Consider the following 26,465-nt stretch of genomic DNA (forward strand, 5'->3'; position numbering starts at 1 on the left):
GGGGAGCGGGAAATTCATTTCATATTTCAAGTGTCAACTGCACTAAAGGTCTGAATTTCTCGCCATTCTCCGAGAAAAATTGGTATTCAATTGGCTGACTATCTCCGCTCACGTGATAAAGATATACATATCTCCGTCAACCCATCATCATCCATTGAGATGATGTCGCTGTTGTCTATCATCACAGATGAGGTTTGTATTTGTAGCGAACTTCTTTACATTCTGGCTCCAGCTTCTTTAAAACAATCTCCAAGAATTCAAGAATTAAGGCTTTCAATGGCACTTGGACCATGAACGGTCACTGTTTCAACTTTGCATTGTCGATCTCAATCTCGGTACTTGAGTTAGGTAGGTTAAGCATTAGGTTAAGCATATTGTAACGACTGCTGTGCTCAAAGAATAGCGTTACCTACGGAGTTAGAGTTACATATATATGAGAAGACTAGTTTTTGTCTCTCTCTAATTGAGCTTCAGTTGTTTGTCATTCCCCTCGGAAATTCAATTTTTCTCAAACACACTCGGTGTATCAATGGATCAGAGCTTCCCAACGTCTGGGGCATTTTAAAATTGATCCGGCCACAAGTAGAGTGAGTACATAGGAAGCGTCAGAAAAACACTAGATTTCTATTTGGGGATTTGCTTTGGTCTTCACAACCTCCACCAACAATTTTCTGTGCTAAATGTTCACATGAGATTTCAAATTGGTCATGAATTGCTTCAAGATTCTATACAGCCGTTGAGCCGGGATTTCTTCCCATGTTGTTTTAATCATATTGTGAGTAAACGTTTGCAGGAATAACCATAAGCCTAGTAATTCCCGTCAACTTCATATTGTTTACTAGTCAATCGGTGCGACCCATCAACCCCACAATTCTTCATCTCTGTATTCCTAGGTAGTGTTCACTTTGGAACGTTTAAATGTTGCCAGCTTACCGTTCTTGGCCAAATTTCGAGGGTACAGGAATCTAGAACCGACAGGATATCCTCCAGGATATCGTGATCTGGGGTACATGCTGTACGAGTTTAGCCAAAATTCGGTATTGCCATGTCGGATATCAGCCTCAATACGTAGTCACCTGCTAGCACTACGTGGTGAAAGAGCACTCATAAATTTCTCTTCTATTAATTTGGATCGTCTGAACTGTAAGTTCCCTTTATGCGTTCCCCTCTTCTGTTCTACTGTTTTGGGTTCGCATAATTCTTAGCCTGAAATCTTAAGACGGACTTGGCAATCTACATGAATACTTTATTCGGCTGTCAAAACAAACCCCGGAGCAGAGATGAAATGATGGCTATATGATCATCATTATGTGTCAAAAAGCTGAATGTCATGGCTAATATAAATCGGCGGAAAGGAGGCAATTTTATTGCGAAGAATCAGAATGAGTTTCCTGGTCTTTAAATAGATCCATATTCGCACTTCACATTAGTCCTCGAATCTTCATCCAAAGTATCACCATCTGCTACACAACATCAACAACGGCATTCTTTTAGCACTCTCACTCATCCAATCTTCAGCATGTTTTCAAGCACGACACTCAAAGCAGTATTTCTATCTCTCCTTGCCTACGCTTCAGCTCTGCCTTCTGAATTGGACACCCGCGCAGCATGTCCTGAAATTCACATCTTTGGTGCTAGAGAGACCACAGCACCAGCAGGATTCGGAACCGCAGGTGTGGTTGTCGACCTCATCCGTGCTGCTCATTCTGGGGCAACTGCCGAAGCCATCAACTATCCCGCATGCGGCGGTCAATCTTCGTGTGGTGGAGTTAGCTATGGAAACAGTGTTGTTGCAGGAGTTTCTGCCGTCGCAGCTGCAGTGAATAAATATAATACAGATTGCCCAAGTACTAAATTGGTATTGGTGGGGTATTCCCAGGTATATCACCTTTTCTTGCCGTGTCATTTCCTTGCCCATCATCCAAATCTAGAAATTTGACACTAATTTGTAAATTAGGGTGGTGAAATAATGGACGACGCGTTCTGTGGAGGTGGAGATGCGAATAACGGACTCACGAATACCGCAATTCCAATTCAAGCCAGTGCTATCAACATGATCAAGGCCGCAATTTTCATGGGTAACCCACGCTACATTTATGGACTTTCTTATGAGGTTGGTACCTGTAGAGCTCATGGAGTAAGTCTTTCAATCCACACCTCCCTAGTTGCTTATGTGACTACACTCATACCTTTGAGTATTTGCGAACAATGTCTTAACAATTGTTTTAGTTCGCACCTCGTCCCTCTGGGTTTTCTTGTCCATCCGCTTCAAAGATAAAGTCTTATTGCGACGCTGCTGACCCGTACTGCTGTACTGGTTCTGATGCAAACACCCATCAAGGTTACGGTACCGAATATGGTCAACAAGCCTTAACATTCGTAAATGCACAACTCGCTTCATCTGGTACGTCCCCAACTACTACTCCATCTAGCCCCGGTACCACAACTACCATTACCTCCCCTGGATCCACTGGAGTCGCGCATTATGGACAATGTGGTGGAACTGGGTATACGGGTAGTACAACTTGTGCTAGCCCATATACGTGCACTTATGCAAATGCTTATTATTCTCAATGTCTTTAGGTTAATTTTTTCACTACCTTTCTTTCTACATGTCTTCTTTCATTGGATACGAAATGGAAATTCATGGCTCGGTTGGAATGAAACGCAACGGTATTTCATTTGTACTGTATCTCACATCCCGAACTGCAGTCCGATCTCCGACTTTATTTCATTCATTTGGGCTTCGATGAATCCATCGTTCCAAAGAGATTCAACATTTACGAGATTTCCAATCTCCAAAATCAGATTATTTTTATAAAGAGTTTGATTGTTCCAGAGTTCCATATGGTGAACTTAGACAACAGTCTGCACACTTGGAAACACTGCCCCTCTATTCGCTCGCATCTTCCAGGTGTATCCAGGCGAATACATGACCCTCGGTCACTACACTTGAGTTCACCCCCCCAATAAGTTTAATACTCCATCTCCAGCCTTCCTCCCAAAAATAACACATTCCAATAATGAACTCCCACCCAGCCTATTATCCCCATGAATTCCTCCAGTAACTTCGCCTGCTGCCCAAATTCCCCGAATCACGTCCCCTTCTGCTGTCAAAAGCCTTGCTTGCTCATCAATCCTCACCCCTCCCATCGTAAAATGAACCGCAGGAGTGACGTTTCCTACGTATATTACCGAATCGGGTTTTACGTCATTCAGTTTCCAGCATCCAAAAGACTTCCTACCAAACTCATCCTTCAACCTCTTTGCTACGGTGTCTGCATACCTCTGCAAACTCCCTATGGCATCTTCTCCAAAATTTTCTTCCGCAATAGTACATTTCCTCATCAAACCCTTCCACAAATAAAAGTCAACATGTGATTTTGTCTTCTCATACACCCCCTGATCAATCACAAGCTTCACATCCCACTGTCTTGGGTGTCCCTCACTCCCTAAAATTTCACCAGCTTCCATTATTTTCCCAGTAACAATCTTTCTCGTCTCTAACTCATCTACAAATCTCCTCCCACCCATCAAAAGCACACCGCCCTCGCCTCTCAACATTTCCGCTGCTAGAAATTTAGTCGGATTGTTGGTATCTTTCATATCCACAAATGCAGTAGGATGGATTTGCACTTTCTCCATATCGATAAGTCCAGCTCCAATATCCGAGAGAAGTTCTTGAGACCCGGAACGTAGGTCATTGGTGGAGGGAAATCCGGATAAATCAGGTCGATATCGCGCTAACATCCCATATGCATCGCCTGCGAACCCGCCAGTTGCGAAAATCAGAGGGCCTGTTAAAACTTCGACTTTCTGTGCTTTGTTTTCATCTTCACAAATACATTCCACACCTCTGACATCTTCATCGTTATCATCCTTAATTACTCTGATTACCCTGCACGAAGTCTTGAGATGAAACATGTCGTTTCCTTTCAATTCCTCTAAAAGAGCACCAACAATCGCTGCTCCAGGTGGTTTAGATTTTCCACCTCCTCTATGCGTCCTAGCAACACTGTGTCCTCCCAATTGAGCAATGACACTAAGATCCACGCCCTTACTGCCCAACCACTCAACAGCTCCCTTGGACTCCTCACTTAGTACCCTAATCAAACGCTCCCTTTCCTTTCTCTCCCCTTCGCCGCCAACGCGCAAAGCTTCCGCTGCTGACTTGATCGAATCATTATAAAACGTCTCGACGCTATCTACAATGGGGGGATTCGATGCAAATTGAAACGATGTTCTTGCACCATTTATTCCAGAAGAGGCTTTTATGCTATTTCCTCCGGTTCGACTTGCTTGTTCGAGAAGATAAACTTTGATATCATGACTTTGTGAGAGAATTTGGGAGGAGGCAGCCAAACCAGCTAACCCGGATCCAATTACTATGGCCACTTTTTCACCACTTCGAGAATACCATTGGGCCATGCTGAAGTAAAACTGGTGGGAAATAGACAGTATGTATTTCAAAAATAAAGAAATTATGATTATGGGAAAGATAGTAGGGAGTTTATGAATTAAGTTCATGGATAGGATGGAAGAGTCGATTTCCTTAGTGCAGATATTGACGTTGTAATGAGCGGCTTTGTATTGATGGGCTAGATATAAGACCACTTTTTTGTTCATGTCATACGATTCTTAACGCCTGTGAAATCAGGTGATTTATGCATATATCTGTCGAGTTGCACGAACCCATGTATGGGATTAGAAATGTAGGAAGGAGTATGACAACGAAAGTGATATTTAGAGATTGGTTCCGATGGCAAGCATATCATTGAGGCAGAGTGCACTTAAGTTTAATGGCAGCATTTAAAAGGCCACTGCATGATCAAACAGTAGATCTGACTGTCAGTTTTGATGTTTTGATGGCTAATGATTCGGGATGCAATTCATTGGATATTTCTATGAATAGAACCGATGATGCAATAATTGAAAAACTCATCGGCACACTTGTACCAGTAGGAATTCCATACATTTTCAAGCAATTGGATTCTAAGAATCGGCTATTGTGGACTCATCAAAGTGGAAAGTAAGCAGACAGTTCCATTGCAAAGGTTGAAGTAAGATGGAAACATCTAGTCATCATGTACAGCATATACATTCATGTATCAATCGATCTCCGATTGCTCCATCCTACATGCTTCCATAAACTGTTGATGCCCTTTCCCCAGACTCATCAATTATTTTTGATGAATCTTTAGAACGTGGGACCATCGTGGAGCTCAATGAGCTTAGGAGGTATGCTGGGATTCAAACTCGCCCAGCCTGCCAGCCATGTAGCAATCTATACGCCAAACATTTGTACTTATCCAACACTGGAGAAGAAACCGACGTCCAGTCAGAAGAATTCATCCAGCAGTCCCCCAAAATGCAAATGAAGATACGATTTTCTCAATCTTCATATTGAACATAAAAAGCACGCCGGATATCCATTATTGACGCCATTATTTCCACCACCCCAGAGCCCTAGAAACATATTCGCACCCCGTTACCCACATGATATCGTGACAGCCGCTGAACGAAGAAGATTGATGTATGGCATATGATCATGATCATCATGCCTTGAGATCGAAATGTGAAGGGAGAAACGAGGAGATGATTGGAAGCGTCGTTTTTCACTTTGAAATAGTCGTGGCTCAGAGGAATTATTTGAAAGACATTGTTTTCATTTTGTTCCTGATTGTACATCTTAGACAGGAATGTTAGGTCCCGTCTTCTTTGTTGCCGTGTTGATCAATGCGGCTAGACCGATCATAACAATGACGGCCACGATGCAGATGAGAACAATTACGAGTGTCTGAAGCATTTTTGCGAAACTTGATGTTTTGTTACAAGATGGAACCGATGAGGCAAAGTCGAGAAAGGTAGGTGCAAATTGATTGTGGTAATGTGAGGATGTGAGGATGTCGCGATCTTTGGAAAAGACTGTAGATCTAGATGGCTGTTAGCAAATTGATGATAATCTTGTTGTTTCCAAAGCTTGGAGCTTTATCAATCACCCCGCCAAAACAGACAGTTAGTTAGATGAGAATTGAAAATAAATGAGTCGCTAGCACATACTCGCGTACTCTATATTGACTTACCAACTAAGATAAACCCTTCAAAATGTGAAGTTTGAATTCAAATGTCTGGTATGATGTAGCTTAAATGAACGAAAGTGAGGGAAATGGTGACCTTTGGATTGATTTGCGAAGATCTTCAAAGGGTGCCCACGGCTACTTATTGAACCTATAACCACAAATAGTATCTATCGACTTGCAAGGTTTAGTTCATCTGATACCCGTAAATCCGTCTCTAATACGAGGTTGTGGCTTGCTGTCAGTGTAAGGAGACCCAACTTTTCGTGAAGCTTTGTAGAAAAAAGAGTTCGTTCGATTAGATATCGGTTGGCAATTGTGGACAATCTGTGAACCCCACAGGAGATGATATGGTACTTGGTCTAAGTGATGCGAAAGTTGAAAATGGTGGTGTCTTGTATTGTATTCAGAGATGAAGATTCAAATTTCTTTCGAAATGAATCGATTCCGCGTATAGAATCGATCCCTACGTGAGATCCTTTGCGAGCCAACCAACCAACACAACCAACTCATCATCCTAGACCCTGTGGCGATGTCAAAGTTTTGACGAATTGGACGCGTTGATTTGTTAGACTCATCACATTTTTTTCATTCTCTTCCACTTCCATCTGTTCTGGAGCAAGGTAGTTACTACATGGCGTTAAAGCCATGGAAGCTACCGGCATAGTTTGTTTTTCTTACGGACAAGGGACTTGTTGGTAAACAAACAGAAACGAGTATACGAAAGTTTCTTTACTTTGGAGGCATTGATGCCGGAATCCCCGGAAATTCAATGCAGATAAGTACGTATACACGTGGTATACAAGCGGTTTCAATCTTAATGATTGCTTCCGAAGTCCGAATCACATGTTCCTTTGCTTTATACTTCAAAAAATCATCAAACACGAAACTTCAAGTAAGAGACGTGATGTCACTTTGAGACATTGGAGGAAGAGTTCGGAGTAATCCCTGAACTGATCACTGTTGGCTGCTCTATTTTCGGATTCCCAAGACGTTGAATCGATTGAGAATTCTAGGCATTCTTTGTATTCAACAAAAACCTACAGGTATTTATCTACATCATAAACAGAAGGGATGTCTATCACAATAAGAATCTTGACTCGTTTCTTGCAACTTCTGCTGAAGTCGTAACCATAAGATTCATGGTGTTATGGTAGCGCCTATCCTTGAAAATCAGAATGAGAATGGTCTGTGTGTTCTGAAGTGCTGGCCTTGGCTTGCATACCTGAAGGCCATCGAAAAATAAATTTAGAATCAAATCTGCAGTTCAATAGGTTTTCGAGTGAAAATAAATTCTGAGGCTAGAATATGTGATCTCCCGCATTTTGAGTTCTGGCTGCTTTGAGTTCACTTCATCTAAGCGGAACAAATGAAGGGGTAAATGAGCAGTTCAAAGACAAACCATCTTTTTAAAAATTCTTGCTGTCAGTCCACCAATTTCCAAAAATTTCAATCCATAAGTTAAACAATAAATTAGACAACAGTCATACTCTTTTCATTTAACCCAACAATCCGTCTCCTACTATCCACATCCTTCCTCTAGTTTTGACCAAACCCCCAAGTCGCCATCCCCACAAACCCTTGTCTACTTCCCAAATTTGTCAAATTGAATCTCTGGACAGTTTTTCCACCCGATGTCTTGATAACATTGATCTCCGACGCACTCTTCAGCACGTACAAAAAGTCTCCTCCAAGCCTAGCATCCAAACTCCCCAGCCCCGCATCATCTTGCTGGATCCCCTTTTTGATTGCCCCCGTTTTCGCATCTACTACTGTGATGTTAGAAACACCTACGTCCATCAGATAAAGTTCTCCTCTTTTCCTATTGTATTCTGTCCAACAAACTGCTGACTCTCCAGCAACAGTAATCGGGACATCTGACGTTACAATAGAGGATGACGAAATAGAAACGAGCGATGCGCCAATCGCAGGATCTGAGACAGCAAGTCGATGGTCAGAGCCGAGAAAACTTATGCCAAAGTTCAAGCGGACTTGTGGAGGCTTGGAAATGATGGGAATACTGGAAATGCTATTGTCGCTTTGGGAGACAGAATAGGCGATGAATGAGCCTGGAGCAAGCCCGTTACCTTTTACGGACGCTAAGAGGGTGGTTTGAGAGGGGTTGAAGAGAAGATCCGAGACAGTCCCGGCAGGTCCGACGGGTGGGGTCGTTCTATATAATTGGATTAGATGAGTGAGAATTGGAGAAGGAGTGATGCGTACTGATTCAAGGCTATAGGTCGGAAAGATCCAATGGCTAATAACCCTTTGCTATAGTGAGTCAAGAAGCAAGATATTCCTGCTACGGCACCGCCATTTAGTACGCAAGCTAAGGGATAATCAGCAACTCGCTCTTGTATGTGAATGGTTCTATCAAGAGGTATCCGAGGACTCACCAGTCTTGAGTTTTGGCGAATAAGCAACGGCGACTGGGAATTCTCCCATGGTATCCACCGGTCTACCAACCATACGCGGATGTAAGAAATCGTTCGAGTCAATTGAGAACATAGCCAGTGTATTACTTCCAGTGTTGACCGTGAAGAGCTTCTAGTTCATATCAGTTAAAGTTCGTGAGCCAATTCTCTTATATCTTGGAATTTGCTTACGTCTCCTGATACAATTATGGAGTTCTGACCAAACAAAGTATCTACATCATAGAGTCAGTATAAACATCCTTTTCAATGTTGTTTTGAATTTGATTCACACCTTTATCTCCAGGTGCAGGGGCTACGGTTGAGTTTGCTGCTGGAGCATTTAAACCGAGCATCCCTTTTCCTCCAGTAGAAGTTCGAGTAGGTAGGGAAAGAGTTCCATCCTCTCGGGATATCCTCATAGCAATAATGGTCGAGCCATTGGGATTATTGTCAAGAAAGTATGCTGCTGCGTCTCGAGAATGATGTCGAGTGATTGTCGAAGCTGCAAGAATGATGGGAGTGAGGAGAAAGGTTCGAAAGAGATGCATGGTCAAGGTCGACCTTGGGGTATGTTAATCTGTTGTAGGGTTGATCCTGATAGGGGAGATGCAGGGGAGATTATTGAGATGCCGAGCTGTGTAGGATGGTTTGAAAGACAGAAAAGGATTCAGAGTCTCGGGACTACGTCCTTTCAAACTGTAGCGACTTGGGTTAAATGTTGCTTATAAGTTGTGAATGAGAATCCAGAGTTGATTTGAATTTGAAAAGAGAAAAGAATTGTTAAAGGCCGTTTTGCGGTCACTTAATATATCATCGCAAATCACACTGAGGTGCTTTTTCACCCTCGCAATTTTCGTCTGATTTCCAACAGCTTGCATGGTTTTCATACTTACTCTGCAGAGTTACTTGTTTCCATAGCCTGGTCATTTTAATGATGATCTTACTCTTTTAAATCAGCTTTTATGTGAGGAATATCGCATCAAGTTATTGTGATTCCAAAGTTTCATGCTGCAGAAGCCGATTTACTATTGATATTGGCATCTTGTGTATACATACCATGGTGATAGGACGATTTCACATCAAAAAATGGCTATCCTGCAATGATTCCAAAGCATTGTTGAGAATACAAGTGCTTACTACGTTTGAAAATCGCGAAGGATGACGGATTAGGCTAACACGTATTAGGAAATAATGTTTCCATTGTTCGCATGACTCCAGCCACACCATAAAACTTGGAAGACGATTGATTCACGGAGATCACAGGCTTCGAGCTTACAGCAAAAATTGTTTTTCGCTGTTTATGATATGGTTTGTTGAATACTTTCTGATAAGGAGAAGCATGCTAATGTGCAACCAACTCGACGACATTGAGCTCTTGTGCTTCGCAATATTGAAAACGAATCAAGGGTTACGAATTCTCCAAATTATACAGTTACTTTCTATCCCTCTACGGCCCCTGTTAATATCTTGCATTTCAAGCACTTTATACATAAGTGTTCGAAGCACAGACATGGAACACTATGCCGTACATCAAAGCCTCGATTGGAATCACAATCCTCTTTTCCCATTTTTCACTCCCGGAGAACGCCTTCACAAGTTGGTATTATACGACAACGAACCACAAGTGTTGGTGAAAATGTGTTCAAAAATAATATGTCATCGCCTCCCGGGAGATATAAGTGCAATATGGGTGAATGATGGTTTGAGTCAAGTTCGATAAAGATCTACGAGGGCAACCAAATCTAGATTTCAGGACTGGCTAGAATATCCAAATCAAGAATATTGAGGTGAGGCGGAGAAAGATGCAGTAATATTTCTGAAAGACATTACGCTGGAGGTTGGAATCGATTCTCTTCAATCAAGCTATTGCCAGTAATGAGTAGGTGATCTTGGAGGAAGTGGCAGAATTTGGGCAGAGAATTCCAAGTATAGTTCGTCCTGAATAGCCTTTGTATGGAATCCCAAGGAGGCTCTCATGATAAGATTGACTTTATCCCATTTTCACTTTCTTCAGAGTATTAATACTGGAAGCTGGTTGTCCAGTAGAATGGGGAACAGTATTTATATCGAGAACTTTCCCATAGAAAAATCTAACGTAATTTCGTCCCAGCATATATTTTGTATGCATCGGCATCATATTGATCCAATCACACTTTTTATCAGCTTGTCCTACTCCTTTCTTTCCGACATCTCTCTCACTTCTTGGCTATCCCAATCAACTGCTGACCACCCTTCACCGCTGGGCATCAGTTCAATCACGTTCCAGTTCACATCCCGCAGCCTTGTATATATTTCTCCTATTGCTACCCAAAAACTAAGAGAACTAACCCAACAACTGCGACAACAACTCCGACAGCACCCAAAATCTCCACTGTTAGCCTCAGCCTCCCCATCCTCCGCCCTTCACCACTGACCCGTTTCCAATAACTGGAACCTGAGTCACTTTGCATGCCAATCCTAGGAATCATCCCATCATAATCTTCTCTTTCGCCGTCACTCAATAAGCCTTCTTCCATTGTCGTCCTTCCATTTTCGTCATGAGTGTCAGTTCTGTACCCGTGAGTGTTATAACTCGAGGAATAATAGCTCGGGAATCTTGGCTTTGGGAAAAGTCTCCACCAAGCAACTGTAGGGAAGAAAGTTGGGCGAGTAGCGGAGTGTTTTGTAGCTGTTGTTGGAGTAGTGGGTGTGTCAGGGATAGATATTGAAAGTGCGCCTGTTGGCATTTTGTCTTCTTTCAATATAGGAGTATTGTGTTTGGGTGATTCAATGCTTGAGAATGTGCTGAAGTCAATTGACTGTCTCGGTATACTGTTTGAGGTTGTGATCGACGATGGCTGAGATCTTTGAAAAGATTGAGATTAGGAATTGGATGGAAATGGAAATGAGGAAAGACATATTTGATTGATTGGGAAATATATGATTGCCTCCAGAATTGAGAACGAAGCATGAATACCTTTGTTAACTTCTGATTATTCCAATTTCAGTGCACAATAAGTAGCACCACTCCCCAATGCTTTGGAATGTGAGGAATGGAACGTTTTGAGAAAGCATTTTGGAAACACTTTTCTTTGTGTTCGGGAAATAATTTGCGTGCGGGGATTGAGGGACATATTCTCGAGGCTTGGTGTTGGCGGGAACAAAGGAATGCTTCTTATCCTGTCTAAAAACTCTAACAAATATTCCACAATTGTTTTGCATGCAAAAATATTACAAGCAATCTCAGAATCTGGAGCGAATTCAATCTAGAGAGAATTTAATCTAGAGAAACAGTAACAGATGCGCTCGTCTAATCTACTCCAGCTAGACATCCCAAACAAGAGAAAAGATAGAAACATTGCTGCGACAACTATGCCGTAATTGGCTTATGTCCGTTACCAACTCTGGACCATTCTTCCCTCTTTTCTTCCAAGTATTCCCCTTTCTCTATCCATCTAGTTTCCAACCATTTTGCCAATCCTTCGTCAGTCTCTGGCAAGTCCTCCAATAAAAATCGCTTGACTTCAACATGAAATTTGTATCCTCGTTTTCCGCTTAGGTCCCCGCAACTAAGAGATTCCCAAATGGTTGGTGCTTGATGCCATTTATTATGATGTGAATACGCAATCGTCATATCATAAACAGCTTTGACGTGCTTAGCCTTTCGCAGGTGCTGCACTGTTGTGACAAAGCCTTTGGTTCGTGGATACAGAAGGTGCTTGGGGAGAGGTCGATTGTTTTGTTTACACCATGTTTTTGCTTCTTCGTATTTCTTGGGGGTATATCGTGTCGCTTCACTAAAGCTGATGAGCCCTGGATGATAGATAAGTTAGCACTGCCAAATTACCTTAAGTGGGGGTAGATAGCACGCATAGCTTACACTGTGGCCATTTCTTTACTACAACTCCTGCAAAAACTCGATCCAACTCTTTCTTATCCTTCAGCCAATTTCTACTAACCATGGGCATACCCATCCCCCAAATTCCCCATCCAAGTAATGGAACCCATCGCAATTCAATCTTGGCAAACCATCTACACCTCCCAAGCATGCCAGCTCTGATAGCAAGTGCTTGAATCATATAGAAGTCGGTCCAACTGACATGATTTGCAATGACAATCGCGGTTTCGCCTTCCGGAAGAGTGTCGCCAGAAATGGTAATCTTGCCTCCATTGAAGACCTCAAAAATGACTTGGATCCAATTCCAGTTTGTAAAGGCGACGAACGACGACGCATTGTATACCCAATTAGGGAAAAGATAACTGACGGGTAAGAGGAAAGAGATTATGAGGTCCATGAGGACCAATTCGAGGGCCCATGGTAACACAATGAGAAATCCACGAATGCTCGTGTATACAACATCGAGACTCATGGTGGTCGTCTTGAAATTTCATACACTAGGAATGAGGGGCAGACAACACATCACAAGAGAAAATCAAACCTCATTCATTACTTCTGCGTTGCTTACTCATGGAAATATGGAGCTCAGCACACGGGCATCATAAATAACCAAGCGTTACTCAAATCAGTTCCACAAGCTTGGCGTCGAGTGCTTGTAGGTAGATGAGATGCATTTATGGGGATTTGATTTGGGTCGCGTGAGATGTGAGCGCCGATGGAAATGTTCGAGAGGGGACAATAAATTCGATGTTGATCACGTAGGTGGATTCAGGGATGTTGTATACTATATGTGGAGATGCTTTGCCAATCCACCGTTCAATTAACCTTACGAGTAGAAGATCAAGGTCAAGATTTATAACAAACGAGGACGATGGATAGTTTATGAAGAAAGTGAGCATCTTTACATTTTTGGCCGGAGATAGAATCGTTACCTAACTACCTGTACCACTCAAGACTAGGTACGGTACACATAGAAAAGGAGAATATTAATCCAAATGTGAGCATCTTCGACAGTTTTGCCCGGAGATAGATGATTCGACCTCGCGTACAATTCATAATCAGAATTTAGAGCTCACCGGGCATCTCCCAAGCTTGTCCCTAATTTGTCCCTAACTTGTAGCCATGTGAAGTTTAAGAACTTCTCCGTACGACCAGACTATGCAGAAGTGCTCGCCACACCAACTTTACCAATTTTTCCAATCACGGAGTGGCACTTGCCGGAACGACTGGCTTCCGACTTCCCTCCCCTTTCAGCCGTGGCGGTCAACTTCAGCCATCATATATGTTGAACGTTCAAGATGCGTCAATCATAGGTATAGGTACCTATGCATCACGACTGCCATCGATAACCAAATACATCTCTCTCTCTCTCCTATATTTCCCCCATAACCATTCCGACCCTCCTTAAACTCTCAGCCCTGTCGGTATATTGGATGATCTCTACCGGATATTGATGTCTGACCATATGCATCGAGGACAAACTGCTGCCGAATACAACGTCGAGTCCTCTCGGCACTATACCACTTCGTCACTCATCGAGCCCATCGTACGTACATACGAGTAGTCGTAGTCGGAATTACTAGCCAGTACTTATTAATCACGATATCCAAAGTTTCTTATGGAATACGAATTCCTTGGCCAGACCTCTAGCACAGTCCAAGTGCTAATAGTGGATCTACTACCTACCTGGGTAAGATCATATGTCCCGACGAAGTATGTAAGCATACCTAGTGGTGTACCTTCCCCGTCTCGAGAGCCAGTGCGCGGCTGCCGTTTGCGTATTCGTTCTTGATTCTTGACTTATTTCCTGAATTGCTGACCTTGTTTAAGTCCAAAAGTCCTCAATGATCTTCAAGAGAGAGACTTGATCGCGTCGACCAAACATTGCAAAGTCAATATAGAAATACCTACATCATAACGGGGATATCTCTATCGGCCCCGTTCTTTCGATCAATCCAATCATTGAACTTGGCTTTCGAATGTCCATTGCCCCGCGAACAATTTCCAGAATAAAGATTGAAACTGTTGGTCTAACATAATCAATAATCGTTCAATCCAATTTCAGAGAATACTATCGAGTAACTGTAGGTATGCCACGCTGCTAATCAATCAATAACCAACTTGCGACAACCTCGCCCCTTCATTGCTTCTCCGCGCACACCTTAAGATCTACAACAACAACAACAACAACAACGCTGATAAGATAGGCATATCTTTGATTTCTTCTCAACTTTATCAAATTGCGCTACGATGTCTACCGCGGAAACCGAAAATTGCGATTATGCCAGTGGGCAATCAGAAGCAGGAAAATCACCTCTTTCGTCAAGTTTGAGTTTCCTCAAGGGCCTCACTGAAAAGAAGTCTACGCGGGGTATGATTCTCCAGATTCATCCCAACTTATTCCAATTGGAAACTAAATTTCAGAACAGTCGATGGCTCGACACCGAAAAGAAGAGGACCCAAACCCGACAGTAAACCTGCTTTAACAAGGAGGCAGGAATTAAATCGACAAGCTCAGAGGTATGCTGGTATGAGGAATAGGATTTGGACTTTCACTAATCTCTCCTAGAACCCACCGTGAGCGCAAGGAATTATACATCAAAGCCTTAGAGCAAGAAGTATTTCGATTAAAAGAAAATTTTAGCAATGTCACTCAAAGCAAACAATCCCTCGCAGAAGAAAATCGACAATTAAAGAAACTCCTCGCACAACATGGTATATCGTGGAACGGCAGCGGAGGAGTCGACGAATTCACAAATAATCCGAGTTTAGGATATAAATCGAGTGATAGTCAGGCCGGCAGTTATGCGCCAGGCTCTTTATCATTCAGTCCTCCACCTCTAAGCCACTCTTCGAACTCAAATCCGAACAGTACCTATTACGATGCTGGATCACCTCAACTGGGAGGAGCGCACCGATTTTACAATGGAAATGATAGCAGCATGGCGCATCAACCAGTTCAAGGTGTGGATTATGATCAAGCAGGAATTGACTTTGTTTTAACGTATGGCAAAGATTCCTCCAAAACGTTCTTATCGCCTCCCCGACAATAGCTAACGGCAAGATACTGATATCAGACTCGAGAGACCCTGTATGGACCACATGCAGTTCTTAGTCGAACGATCCAGCGATGCTGATGGAGAGTTTTTCTCTGGCCATGCTTTAATGGCTACATGTCCTCCAGAACCAGACATGGAGATGCACCCAGACATACCGTTTGGGCACTGTCTGCCACATAGTCATGAATCAGATGAAATGAATGGGGTTCCTTCAAAACAAAAGACGTGGGACTTGAGCAAGAGCGATCTAGCTAATTTGTTAGATTTGAGTAAGAGGTTGGACTTGAATGGAGAGATTACACCGGTTATGGCATGGGGTATGGTATTGGGACATCCACGATTTCTAGAATTGACGGATGTTGACCTGAAGAACATGAGTGAAGAGCTTTTACCTAAAGTCAGATGTTACGGGTACGTGCGCTTGTTTCTTTGTCTTTATATCAGGTCTGAATGAGCTAACAATTGTAGATTTGGGGCCGCACTCGAGGAATTTGAAGTACGGGATGCTTTGGAGGCTCGGTTCGTGACGGACCCAATCGACGTGTCTCCAAGCTAGACATTCTCTGTCATAGCAATCTTGTTATAGGTTACATTCGTATTCGAGGGTGATTTTTTTAATGGGTGCAGCGCAACCCAGCGCGATGCATGATGTATGATGATTGGGTATTATTAGTGTAGATTATAATCACTCTCATGGAAATATAGATACCCGTTTTTCCTTTACTACCTAGGTACATCATGCTCAGAACGAGCTTCTATGCCGTCTATTCACTATTCATAAAATTTATTTCCAATAAAGTTCTCATTTTCATTGTGCTGTCTCTTGCAGGATCTTGCAGGTGATGAGATTGATCATAAGCTAGTTGTTCCTCTCATTTCCAAGGAAGATTTCCGACACATGAACAGGACCAAATCGAATGACTTGAGCAGATTGCTATTTTGAATACAGTAATGCCTCACAAGATAGCAACGCCATTTGGAGGACTCGCAACACCTCCCGGTACCTTGTCATCTGTTAGCATTGGCATCGATTGTGAATTTCGTTTACCGATATGCATCTCCAAAGTTGGTTGATTTCCAACACATTACAAATGAAATGGCAATCTAATTCACTAAAGTGAAGACAATAAACCATGCTAAGAGAGCTCATGAACATACCTTTAAAGGTACACTGCTAAAAAAGAAGGTCCACTTCTTCAATTGTCTACACTCCTCTCCCAATCGTTCCAAATCAAATAGCTCCCCAATTGGCATTCCCCATCCAGCAAGGAGCCATTCGTGCATCCAGTATTGGTTTGTAAGGTCAAAAGGAAGAGATTCTAGAGCGGGTTGGTCTCCAGCAGCAGCGGAGAACTCATGACTCCATAGCCATTCTAGTACTTCCGGGCAGGCCTCAAGGCCTATTGCTGTCATTTGGGAAGCGGTGGCGAGGGTAGCCGCTTCGGAAGAAGACAGAGCTTCAACTGAACAAGACGGGAGAAGCGTTAGTATTCTATATGATACAAATAGACCTGGGGATTAATGGCCAATAGTCTGGATTTGTAGACTGGGTTGAAGATTTCGATCTGCAAAAGTTATTCTAATTGGATTTAGAAACTCAAAGCATCTTATTTGATTTCCGGGTTGAAATCCAGACTATTGGAAATCTCGGATTCTATATCAATTTTATCAGAGTATGGAAAAGACTTACAAGCACGAAGGTAACCAGTACGAATAAAGAGGATGTCACCTGGACGGAATGTGACATTTTGAGCTTCGGCCACAGCTTTGATCTCAGATAGGGGTATTTTGATTGTTGTTAGAGGGTTGACAGTACGACCTTGGGACTCGGCCCAGTATGCGTAGTCAAGAAGGACACCACGACCTACTATGCCGCCATTTTCTACCCAGACTACAAGCAGAGGCTGTCAGCAGGTGAACCGTGTGTATAGGGGCCTTGTGCGAGATTACGTGCCGTCAATTCCATTTCGTGTTGAATTGTGGATTTCTTCTTGGGTGCACCCATTAAAGTAAACCTTCCCGTCTTGATATCCTGTATAAATTCTCCAATTAGAGTCATTCACCAATTTTCGAATCTGTTTTTAAAGAACCAACCAAAGTGTCTAAATCCATCCCACTGGCTACTACTTTGTGTATTCAATACCAGCACGTCATCATTCACAGTTCTTGGACTTTTATGTATGATTTTTTGTTCAAACTGTACACGTCCAAAGCAGGGAACTTTGGGTTTGTCTAAAGCCCAGTCGGTAGATATTCGAAAGCCGTATTTTATTTCCTTGGCAGCTTCAATGGTGTTTTCGGGAGTGAGACGGTTGAGACATCCGAGCTGGTCGGTAGGGCCGTGTAGACCCCATGCATTGCCGCGGGGGCCACTGGCTTGGAGAGGGAGCGAGGAGAACGATGGGGTTGGGGGTAGTGGAGACGAAGAGGGTGACATCTTTGAGGCTATAAGACTAGCTTCTAAGAATTTGTGATACTATGAAATTATGGTTGAAATACAAGATGTAGTTGTTTTACCAACCCGTCTAGTTTATATGGATACAATGATTAGATACGTGACGTGTGATCGACGACTGCAGGTATGTATGGACTAGCACAGTATGCGGGGTTGGTGGGGGCAAAGAGGGGTAACGGTGCATGTCTTGTTCATATTTCTGTGGGGGTTCTTCTCTACACAGAGAGCCTGGAAAGGGTTACGGAATAATTTGTCCATGGGAAACCTCATATTTTAACATTTAGTTGCATGCCAGTATTTTATTGATCCTCAAAATAAGGGGTAGACGATTGGATCCTCCAGATGCAATTGAGGTGAAAGTCATACACGAAGGGATTAATTGCTCAAGAGTTTTCTTCGGGTTTCTTTGGCGTTCTCACCTAGAACATTAGAAGCTCAAGAACTAATTCGAGTTCCATCCCACCCACTTTTCGAACCGGTTGGGACATGGACACGAAAAATGAATCGTCACTGGCTTCCTATCAGCAAACATGAACCATTCAATCAGTTGATCAACTAGACAGCTTGAAATTCTCGCCTGATATACTTTTACCTCACAAACTTTGAGGAAGAGAAGGACCATTTCAACAGGGTGCTTGCCTTTTCGTTATCTTTTACAATTGGTGATTGGAACACATTCTCGCTGGGTGCTTGAATCGGAGGCAGTCAAGATCTTCATACAACTAACGATGGTAGTACGAGGCTAATAACCGCCACAGCTTACAATGTCCCGTCTTTTAACAGATGGATGCAAGTATGTTTTAGGATATTCAAAATCATTTTGCCGGCAGAGAGGAGCTGCAAGGACAAAGATTTGTGACAATTCCGAGGCGATGACAACGGCTTCCAAACTTTTGTGAGATATTCCAACTTCAGATTTTGGATTTGTCTGGACAGTGTAAGATGAATGGAGGACAACGTGCTTTACTTCGCCTTCATTGGCAGTGAGAAATGATGACCGAGTGACTATTAAATATGATTACGGATCAAGTAATCTCCTCCAAAAACTTTCCAAAAGCAGGCGAAATTCACATAGGGCTCGCCTTGACACGCATTGCTTGGGGAAAGGGGGCTCTGGAAGCTCAGAGGCGGCTTGTGTGTAAAACTACCCACCCCCGACTACGATGACTTCTTCGAATAGCATCGCTCTGGTTTTATACCTAGCTTATGATAGAGACACATGTGTGAGAGAGAGAGCTTTGTGAAGGAGACAAAATCCCAAGAGCGAAGACCGATTACTTATTTCACAAGTTGATACCTACAGTCTACATTGCGTCCAAAACAATGGGCTCTACCGGTCTATCATTCTGGTAAAGCTTCATATCCAAGGTTATTATCTGTACCCTATAATGAGCGCAAGGTTGACTTGAATATCTTTAGTTCCTGAGTGTCACTGAGAAATTGAAGTTCGGAACGAGGGATGGTTCTATGAGGAACGACCGCTGATTGGATAAAAGAAAAGAGAAACCCGGAGATTCAAACCCCGATCTCCGATGGACACGGGAGTTTTACTGTCCCGAGCGGCAGCGTCCCTCTTGTCCATTGTAACAAATTAACAATTACTTTCTTCGTCATCCCCATGATTTGTCTCTCGTTTTCTTTTTTGTCCCATCCCAAACAAATTTAAGATCAAAAATGACAGACTCTACGGAAACGGAACGTTCAGGTCCCTACGGACGAGCTTGTCTCAATTGTGCCAAGGCAAAAACTAAATGTAACTTTGGTAGTGACCAAAGAATTTGTGAGAGGTATCTCTATCACGAAGTCCCTCTGTCTCCATAGACTAACTTGTCTAGATGTGGTAGGCTCAAAAAAGGATGTGTTACTGCTCCGGTGAAACGGAGACAAAAACCACGCGTGACTGCAGAACGTCTTGAGCAAAGATTAGACGGGCTTGTATCTTTACTGCGGACTATTTCGCCGAATAATCCAGCTGTCGAGAATGCCCTCAACAGTTTCACAGTTCGAACCTCTGATAAGCATGCATCAGATTTACATTCTACTGCCGTGAACACTTCGGTGAGAGATGCCGATGAAGTTGCACCTATTGATTCAGGTGCGGCTCATCTTCCTCCCACACCAGCATCGAGCGCAAGCCCAACGTATCCATACACTTTACCAGAGGGTGCGGAACCATCAATAGAAGAAGCAGAAATATATTTCCGTTCATTTTGTACTAGAAATCTTCCCCATTTCCCATTTATACAGTTTCAAGATGGCATGACTGCCCGCCAGTTGCGACAAGAGCGCCCCTTCTTCTGGTTATGTATTATGACAATGTCATCAACGGTCATCCAACGACAAATTACACTTGGCAAAATAATCCGAGAAATTGCAGCCCGGGAACTTGTTGTGGAGGGAAAGAGAAATTTAGATCTGTTACTGGGTTTGGTTTGTTTTGTTGGATGGTAAGCTATAGTCTTAATGCTGAACCCATGTTACTCACCGTTGTTCTAGGGGCCAGTATCAAATACGAACCGCGCCATTCATGACTCTATTTTCCAATCTTATCGTTACACTTGTGATTGATTTACAACTTCATCAACCTACTAGTGACGAGTCTCATATTCTGGGCCTGGAACATGAATTTCGTCATCATGAAATGATGGAGGTACCACTGACTCGAAATATGGAGCATCGTCGTCTAGTTATAGCCTGCTACTACCTAACCTCAACGTTCGTCAAAAGATCCTCTCTGATATGGCAGGCTTAAAGCGATCAAGGCTAACTCCAAGATTTCTAGTCTTTCAACCTTCCACAAGAAATTGGAAGGCGTAGTCTGGTGTCCTTATCTTGACAAATGTTTATCAAAACTAGAAGAAAGAAAGGATTCATCTGATGAGCTTCTAATCAACCAGGTGCGACTTCAACACGTTGTGCGTAAGACGGCAGAATCATATATAAATCTCATCCGTGATGGCACACCAGACCAACCTGGGAGTTCCACTCTTATTATGCTCTATATCCAAACTCTCAAATCCCAACTAGCGGAGGTCAAGAAAAGGATACCGTCGCATTTGAACGAAAATAGTATGTACACCTCGGAGGTAGAGAGTTCACTCCTAGAACTATGTGCTAACAGCTTCCAAGGAGCCTTGAACCTTCAAATTTACGGCGCGGAAGTGATGATTCATGAGTTTGCTATCTATCTTCCCAACTCCACTGAAGCTTCATCTATAGATTCCTCACTTTCTCGAATAGAATCACTTCATTGCTGTCTCAACTCCATAAGATCTTGGTTCGACATCCTCCTCAACTCACCAGCCTCACATTTTATAGGATTACCACTTCCAGTATGGAAACAATTCGGGGGAGTTTTCTTCCCTTTATATCGTTTGACGGTGCTTAAGGATCCAGCATGGGATACCGACATGGTCAGGAGGGTTTGTGCGCCTGGAAGAATCTTGGATGTGCTAGGACAAAGTCTGAAAGAATCAGAAGCTGAGGCCGCCTGGGAAAGAACCAATAGTGATTCCGAAAACATATTCACGTGTTCAGAAAAGGTCATGAAGATGTTTAAAGCATGGGTGGATCGTAAGCCGGGATTCAATGCGCCCATTACCATTACTTCCAACTCTATCGATGACTTCCAAGAAAAACAACAACAGCCAATATCAGAGACAGATCAAATGGCTTCTATGTCAGCTTTCATGCCAATGGAGATGGAAGATCTTTGGTCGCAGGATTACATGGGACTCTGGGATATGTATCCCAACTCTTTTTGAAAAAATTTAGTCAATGTTCCGCGGGAATCGAAGAGTGTGATGCATCTCGGATGCTGTAATAATACACAGATACTGGTATTGACAATTGACTCCACTTTACTTAACATATTCATTCACTGACATCCACATAAAGGATTTATACCATGCTGACATGCTGATATCTTGGTACATATCCACCTTCCTCCTTCCTATCACCAAATCCCTCGGAAATCCCTTCCCCACATATACCCTTGATTTTCCGGGCTCTTTTGAAACCCGAACCACGATAACCCCACTCGGGTTTTCTGGGTGACACGAGCCCCGTGTCCAATCACAATCACATACGCCTGAACACTTTCCGGAGATATATCATTTGGCCATGCATGAAGAGGTTGATGTCGTACAATAAGTATATGTATATGCCTACTTATTCAACGTCTTCTTCAGAATAATTGCCATTATATTCTTCTCCGGGCAAACTTGAACACTTTTCACGAAATGGCATCTTCAAATTTCCCAGCAAAAACCCATACCACCACCCGCTCATTTACCTACTCGTACATTCATATTCAGCCCTCATCCCCCTCAAAACCTTATATCCTCTTTCTCCATGGATTTCCCTCCTCATCATATGACTGGCGCCATCAAATAACCTATTTCTCCGCGAAAGGTTATGGAATAATTGCTCCTGACCTTCTTGGATTTGGCGGCACCTCCAAACCGCTCTCAGCCCATTCCTACAAGTTCAAAGATATGGCCTCGGACTTATATGAAATTCTGTCTTTACACTCCATTTCTGAATCTCATAAAGTATTGGGTGTAGGACATGATTGGGGAAGTGCTATGCTTTCACGCATGGTGAACTATCATCCGGAAATTTTCAAGAAATTAGTGTTTCTAGATGTGGGATACCAGGCACCTGATGGACCGGCTTTCAATTTCGACATGGTGAAAATGATCAATGCTCAAGTTAAGAAGATGGCTGGGTTTGAAATCTTTGGATATTTCTTTTTGATGGATGAGGAGGATAGTACAGAGTTGTTGGACAACAATGTAAGATCTTAGGATTTTTCTTAATCTTCCCCGCGTCCGGTTATGCCAAAGACAAAGTTCTAACAAATAATCAACATAGCCTGAATCTGTTATGTCCCTGTATTATAGCCTTGACAATGAGCTAGGCAAAGAACATATGGGAGCCACTGGCGGTTTTCGCAAATGGCTTGAGGGGAGTATGTTAGCTCCATATCCGCATTTTGTAACGAGTGAGGTGAGTGAAGATAAATCTGTTCATGTTTATGCAAAAAGTGTGATGCAAGGATCAATGCTGAAAGATATCTCACAATCAGGACGTGGAACATTTCAAAAATACATTCTCGCCCCAAAATGGCGGCTTTGGTGCTGCAAAGAATTGGTATACTATGCAACTTCATGGGATTAACGAAGATGACGATAAAGGTACTATCACCCTCCCTTTTCTTCCATCCTTCCTCCCCCTCTTTCCTTTTTATTCCTCTGTATTAGCTCTCAATTCATAACTGAAACTAAATTCCACACTCAGCAATCCCCAAAGAGCGCACAGTCGTTCACCAACCAACTCTCCTCATAACGTCCACCAATTTCATTAGCTCTGGCGCCGATTTTCCTTCGCAAATGAAACCTTACATTTCAGATTTTAGAGTTGAAAGATGGGAAGGTGGTCATTGGATTCAGTTAGAGAAGAGTGATGAGACAAATGCACTGTTGGGGGAGTTTTTTGAGGAGATTTAAAGAGGGAAGGAGATGAGGTGGCTAATGGATCCTAGTCACATGATATGATTCTAACCTTTCATATTGAAGTTGATAAAAGTCGATAAGTAGAGTGAGTGGAATTAGTGAAATGGTTCACAGAAGTATAACTATATTTCATTATTAAATTGTGCATCATCTCGTTCGTTTGATATCAACAAAAATTGCCGAACAGCTTATCTCACTCCTGCTGCAAGCTTTCATCAACATCATCTCAGATAGCCAAAGTTACGAACGAAAGCACCAAAAACTCAAGGCAGGTTCTTATTTTCTTATTGGCTAACGTCTCGTTTCATCATATGGGAAATTTTAAGAAAGCCAAATCGAACACTCCCACCGTGAGAATGTTGCGAAAAACTGATACTGTAGGGGTATTGATTCGCTCACTCTCTTGCTCCCTTTGACTGGTACATAAATTATTGTGACATGGAAAATGCATTATTTGCAAGCGTCTATGCAATTGGGTATTGGTATTAGTGGAAGTGTTGTATCTAGTTGGTATGTCACATGATATAAGTATATGGCATGTGAACTTGCTTCAAGCCGATTCGTGTGTAAAGGTCCATTTTGTTATGTTCTGAAGCCTGTTTCGGGATGATCGAACATTTTGAGATTCGGTATGTATAAATCTTTGATATTGAGATTTTCGCGCATTTGAGATGACCAGCAATTAACATTCTTCATGCTGTGATCCTTCCCTCCGATTTTAAATCTTTGTTGGATCGAATGATTCAGGACTCATCGGCGGGACCCAGGACCAAGAGAGATCTGAATTTCATGTGGCGCCTGCTTTGAGCCGCAGTTCGCTCCTCATGAGACTCTGATTTTATTTCATTCATGCTGTCGGTAGTTCACCTCAAGCCTTATTCAGGGATGGTAATAAGTCTCATGCCGTACCTCATCAGCGTCTGCCTTCCCATCCCTCATCTCTGTCTTTTTGAACAATGCTTGTAAAGGACTCAATGGCAATGGCCATTCGACTTCCTCGACTATTTCGTCTTCATCGCTTTCCTCCCCTTCGTCTCTTACTTCATTGGCATTTCCTTTTGGTAAAATTATCCGCGGTATACTAAGAGTCCCTACATCCGTCTCCTCCTTTTCATGTTTTTGTTCGCCTAAATCCTCAAGTCCCGTTGAAACCAATGGCGACACAGGACTCGCTTCCCTTTTCCTCTTCCTCCTGAAATTCTTCCCAATCGGTGTCAACAGTTCACTCCCCACCGGTTCCCTAGCCGGTAATTCCACGGGCGCCATTACTTCTCTCCCTTGCAACTCTCTCATCTCCATACTCTCTCCGTGTAATTGCGCTTTTCCTCCGGTTCCCAAATATCCATCACCATAACTATTATGACTGCTCGTACTTGCCGGGCTATGAAGACCGCCGAACTTTTTATAGGGTTCTATATTGATTGGGATATGGCGTGAGCGGAGAAGATGTTGTTGAAAGAGAAATTCGCGATGTTGTTTGCGACGAGTGAAAAATATTACTATGAACACGGTAGACATGCCGAGAAGTGAGCCAATTACGGGGCCTATTATCCAAGTCTTGTTTAAAGGGGCCGTGGTGCTGGCATTTGTCTGAGGAATAGTGGAATTGAGAGTAGTGTTGGTTTCGGAGTTCGTGGCTGGAGTTGGGGTAGGAATTGATGTTGATATGGAATCTGAGGTTGGAGTCGATGAAATAGAGGTTATGGAGGCCCTGGAATACGAGGATGCTTTCATGGCAGATATCGATGCTGTTTTTAGAATTAGAGTAAGATACATTTATCAAGATGACTTAAGATTAAAGAAAGAGAGTAGAGTTCTATACCTTCAGAGAGCGCACTAAAATAAGCACTTGCCCAAGTAGCTGTACTCAAAACGGTTGTCCAATCCCCCGAATCACTCATTAAACTCCCAGACCAACTACTAACAGGCGTTGTCACCAATGTAACTAGTCCAGTCGTAGTCGAAGAACTCGTCTTTGTTGCCGTCGCTCCAGAAGTCGTGGAAGACCCAGTGCCAACTATTCGCGAATACAAAGCTGTTAAATTTGAAACTTGCAATGCGTACTGTTGTATCTCCCCTTCCCCTGGGGTATGGAGACATTTATTCAATTGCGTGGAGATGAGAGGTATTATCTCTTGTTGATCGGTATTGACGTCCGGATTTTCAATTGAATAGGTCAGCACGCAAGTTTGACAGTTTCCACAGCTGTTGATAAATTTTGAGTTTTCTGCACAAGACGTCGTGCTATTGAATGCCAACGCTTCGATTCTGCATGTCGCTGCATGATCATCAGCTTTGTGACCTCCTTTACTCCAATGCTATCTTGATCTGTTTACAATATCTGATAACAGTAAATCAAACTTACGGCAGTCAGGAGAACAATATGATGAAGGCAACACCATCACAGATTGTCTTGCTACCAGAGCTGCGGCAATGAATCGAGGAAGATGCATATCTTCTTCTCTCCTTTCCAGTACCAATACCAAATCTTAACTGACGAAAACCAAACTCAAAATCGTCACATCCCCAATGTCTTACGATGCACTTTGTCTTGAAAATGCATTTTAGTTGCTGGTTGAGGCTGAAATAGTCGTTCATTAATGACGAGGGAAAAGTCTGGAGTCGAAGGACACGAAAACTTAGATGAAAGAACTACCACCAGCCTTAGATTACTAGAAAAAAGATACATCATACAGGTATCCATGATTTGCATATCAATAAATCAAACGAGATGTGTGTTATGCGTTTTACTTTCGGCCTACAGGCATGGGGTAGGCATCCAGCTTTTGAATATGTATGTGCTGGGGTTTCGAAGTGTATCTACCGGGGAAATCTCGAAACGATCTAGCAAAGATACTCAGAAAGTGACAGGAATGGTAAAGGGTGAAGTGCCTGGTAAATATTCCGACAGACCATCCTGCCCGAAAGTCTGGACGAGCATGGGGATGCATTTAGCAAATTCTAGATTTAGTGGATTACAATTACCCCTCCTAGTCATTGATCCTTTCAAAGACAGTAAAATGCCGGAAACTGGTAAGTTGCACAAAGCAGTTGCATGCCAATGACT

The 26,465-nt window shown here is 42.8% G+C and overlaps 10 protein-coding genes across 11 annotated transcripts; 4 read left to right on the top strand and 6 right to left on the bottom strand.

Annotated features, from left to right (window-relative positions):
* Positions 1-1,210: 1,210 nt before the first annotated feature.
* EAE98_007262 (uncharacterized protein) lies at positions 1,211-2,638 on the top strand (the record flags this gene model as incomplete). Of its 2 annotated transcripts, XM_038954884.1 has the most annotated exons (4): positions 1,211-1,879; positions 1,958-2,137; positions 2,230-2,404; positions 2,584-2,638. In XM_038954884.1, the coding sequence occupies exons 1-4, from the start codon at positions 1,520-1,522 to the stop codon at positions 2,586-2,588; spliced, it is 720 nt and encodes a 239-aa protein (XP_038808534.1). In that variant the 5' UTR covers positions 1,211-1,519. The 2 variants fall into 2 exon arrangements, with proteins under 2 accessions (XP_038808534.1, XP_038808535.1); XM_038954885.1 differs by lacking the exon at positions 2,584-2,638 and having other exon boundaries at positions 2,230-2,583.
* A 320-nt stretch (positions 2,639-2,958) lies between these two features.
* Positions 2,959-4,428, bottom strand: EAE98_007263 (uncharacterized protein; the record flags this gene model as incomplete). The annotated part of the gene is made up of 1 exon (XM_038954886.1): positions 2,959-4,428. One exon carries the CDS (start codon positions 4,426-4,428, stop codon positions 2,959-2,961), a length of 1,470 nt encoding a protein of 489 aa, XP_038808536.1.
* A 3,188-nt stretch (positions 4,429-7,616) lies between these two features.
* On the bottom strand, positions 7,617-9,039 carry EAE98_007264 (uncharacterized protein; the record flags this gene model as incomplete). The annotated part of the gene is made up of 5 exons (XM_038954887.1): positions 7,617-8,250; positions 8,301-8,406; positions 8,474-8,624; positions 8,684-8,724; positions 8,784-9,039. 5 exons carry the CDS (start codon positions 9,037-9,039, stop codon positions 7,617-7,619), a joined length of 1,188 nt encoding a protein of 395 aa, XP_038808537.1.
* Positions 9,040-10,794: 1,755 nt separating this feature from the next.
* EAE98_007265 (uncharacterized protein) lies at positions 10,795-11,217 on the bottom strand (the record flags this gene model as incomplete). Its single annotated transcript, XM_038954888.1, has 1 exon — positions 10,795-11,217. One exon carries the CDS (start codon positions 11,215-11,217, stop codon positions 10,795-10,797), a length of 423 nt encoding a protein of 140 aa, XP_038808538.1.
* Positions 11,218-11,840: 623 nt separating this feature from the next.
* EAE98_007266 (uncharacterized protein) lies at positions 11,841-12,840 on the bottom strand (the record flags this gene model as incomplete). Its single annotated transcript, XM_038954889.1, has 2 exons — positions 11,841-12,283; positions 12,351-12,840. The coding sequence occupies 2 exons, from the start codon at positions 12,838-12,840 to the stop codon at positions 11,841-11,843; spliced, it is 933 nt and encodes a 310-aa protein (XP_038808539.1).
* Positions 12,841-14,618: 1,778 nt separating this feature from the next.
* On the top strand, positions 14,619-15,983 carry EAE98_007267 (uncharacterized protein; the record flags this gene model as incomplete). The annotated part of the gene is made up of 5 exons (XM_038954890.1): positions 14,619-14,739; positions 14,798-14,888; positions 14,938-15,372; positions 15,446-15,838; positions 15,896-15,983. 5 exons carry the CDS (start codon positions 14,619-14,621, stop codon positions 15,981-15,983), a joined length of 1,128 nt encoding a protein of 375 aa, XP_038808540.1.
* Positions 15,984-16,383: 400 nt separating this feature from the next.
* On the bottom strand, positions 16,384-17,864 carry EAE98_007268 (uncharacterized protein; the record flags this gene model as incomplete). Its single annotated transcript, XM_038954891.1, has 5 exons — positions 16,384-16,431; positions 16,586-16,890; positions 17,157-17,318; positions 17,382-17,459; positions 17,522-17,864. 5 exons carry the CDS (start codon positions 17,862-17,864, stop codon positions 16,384-16,386), a joined length of 936 nt encoding a protein of 311 aa, XP_038808541.1.
* A 1,692-nt stretch (positions 17,865-19,556) lies between these two features.
* On the top strand, positions 19,557-21,646 carry EAE98_007269 (uncharacterized protein; the record flags this gene model as incomplete). The annotated part of the gene is made up of 5 exons (XM_038954892.1): positions 19,557-19,669; positions 19,718-20,329; positions 20,379-20,597; positions 20,665-20,951; positions 21,012-21,646. 5 exons carry the CDS (start codon positions 19,557-19,559, stop codon positions 21,644-21,646), a joined length of 1,866 nt encoding a protein of 621 aa, XP_038808542.1.
* A 477-nt stretch (positions 21,647-22,123) lies between these two features.
* Positions 22,124-23,536, top strand: EAE98_007270 (uncharacterized protein; the record flags this gene model as incomplete). The annotated part of the gene is made up of 4 exons (XM_038954893.1): positions 22,124-22,678; positions 22,758-22,892; positions 22,972-23,080; positions 23,184-23,536. The coding sequence occupies 4 exons, from the start codon at positions 22,124-22,126 to the stop codon at positions 23,390-23,392; spliced, it is 1,008 nt and encodes a 335-aa protein (XP_038808543.1). The 3' UTR covers positions 23,393-23,536.
* A 741-nt stretch (positions 23,537-24,277) lies between these two features.
* EAE98_007271 (uncharacterized protein) lies at positions 24,278-25,851 on the bottom strand (the record flags this gene model as incomplete). The annotated part of the gene is made up of 3 exons (XM_038954894.1): positions 24,278-25,146; positions 25,221-25,676; positions 25,764-25,851. The coding sequence occupies 3 exons, from the start codon at positions 25,849-25,851 to the stop codon at positions 24,278-24,280; spliced, it is 1,413 nt and encodes a 470-aa protein (XP_038808544.1).
* Positions 25,852-26,465: the final 614 nt, after the last annotated feature.

The sequence above is a fragment of the Botrytis deweyae genome (genome assembly GCF_014898535.1).
Source record: "Botrytis deweyae strain B1 chromosome Unknown BDEW_017, whole genome shotgun sequence".
Classification (NCBI taxonomy): Eukaryota; Fungi; Ascomycota; class Leotiomycetes; order Helotiales; family Sclerotiniaceae; genus Botrytis; species Botrytis deweyae.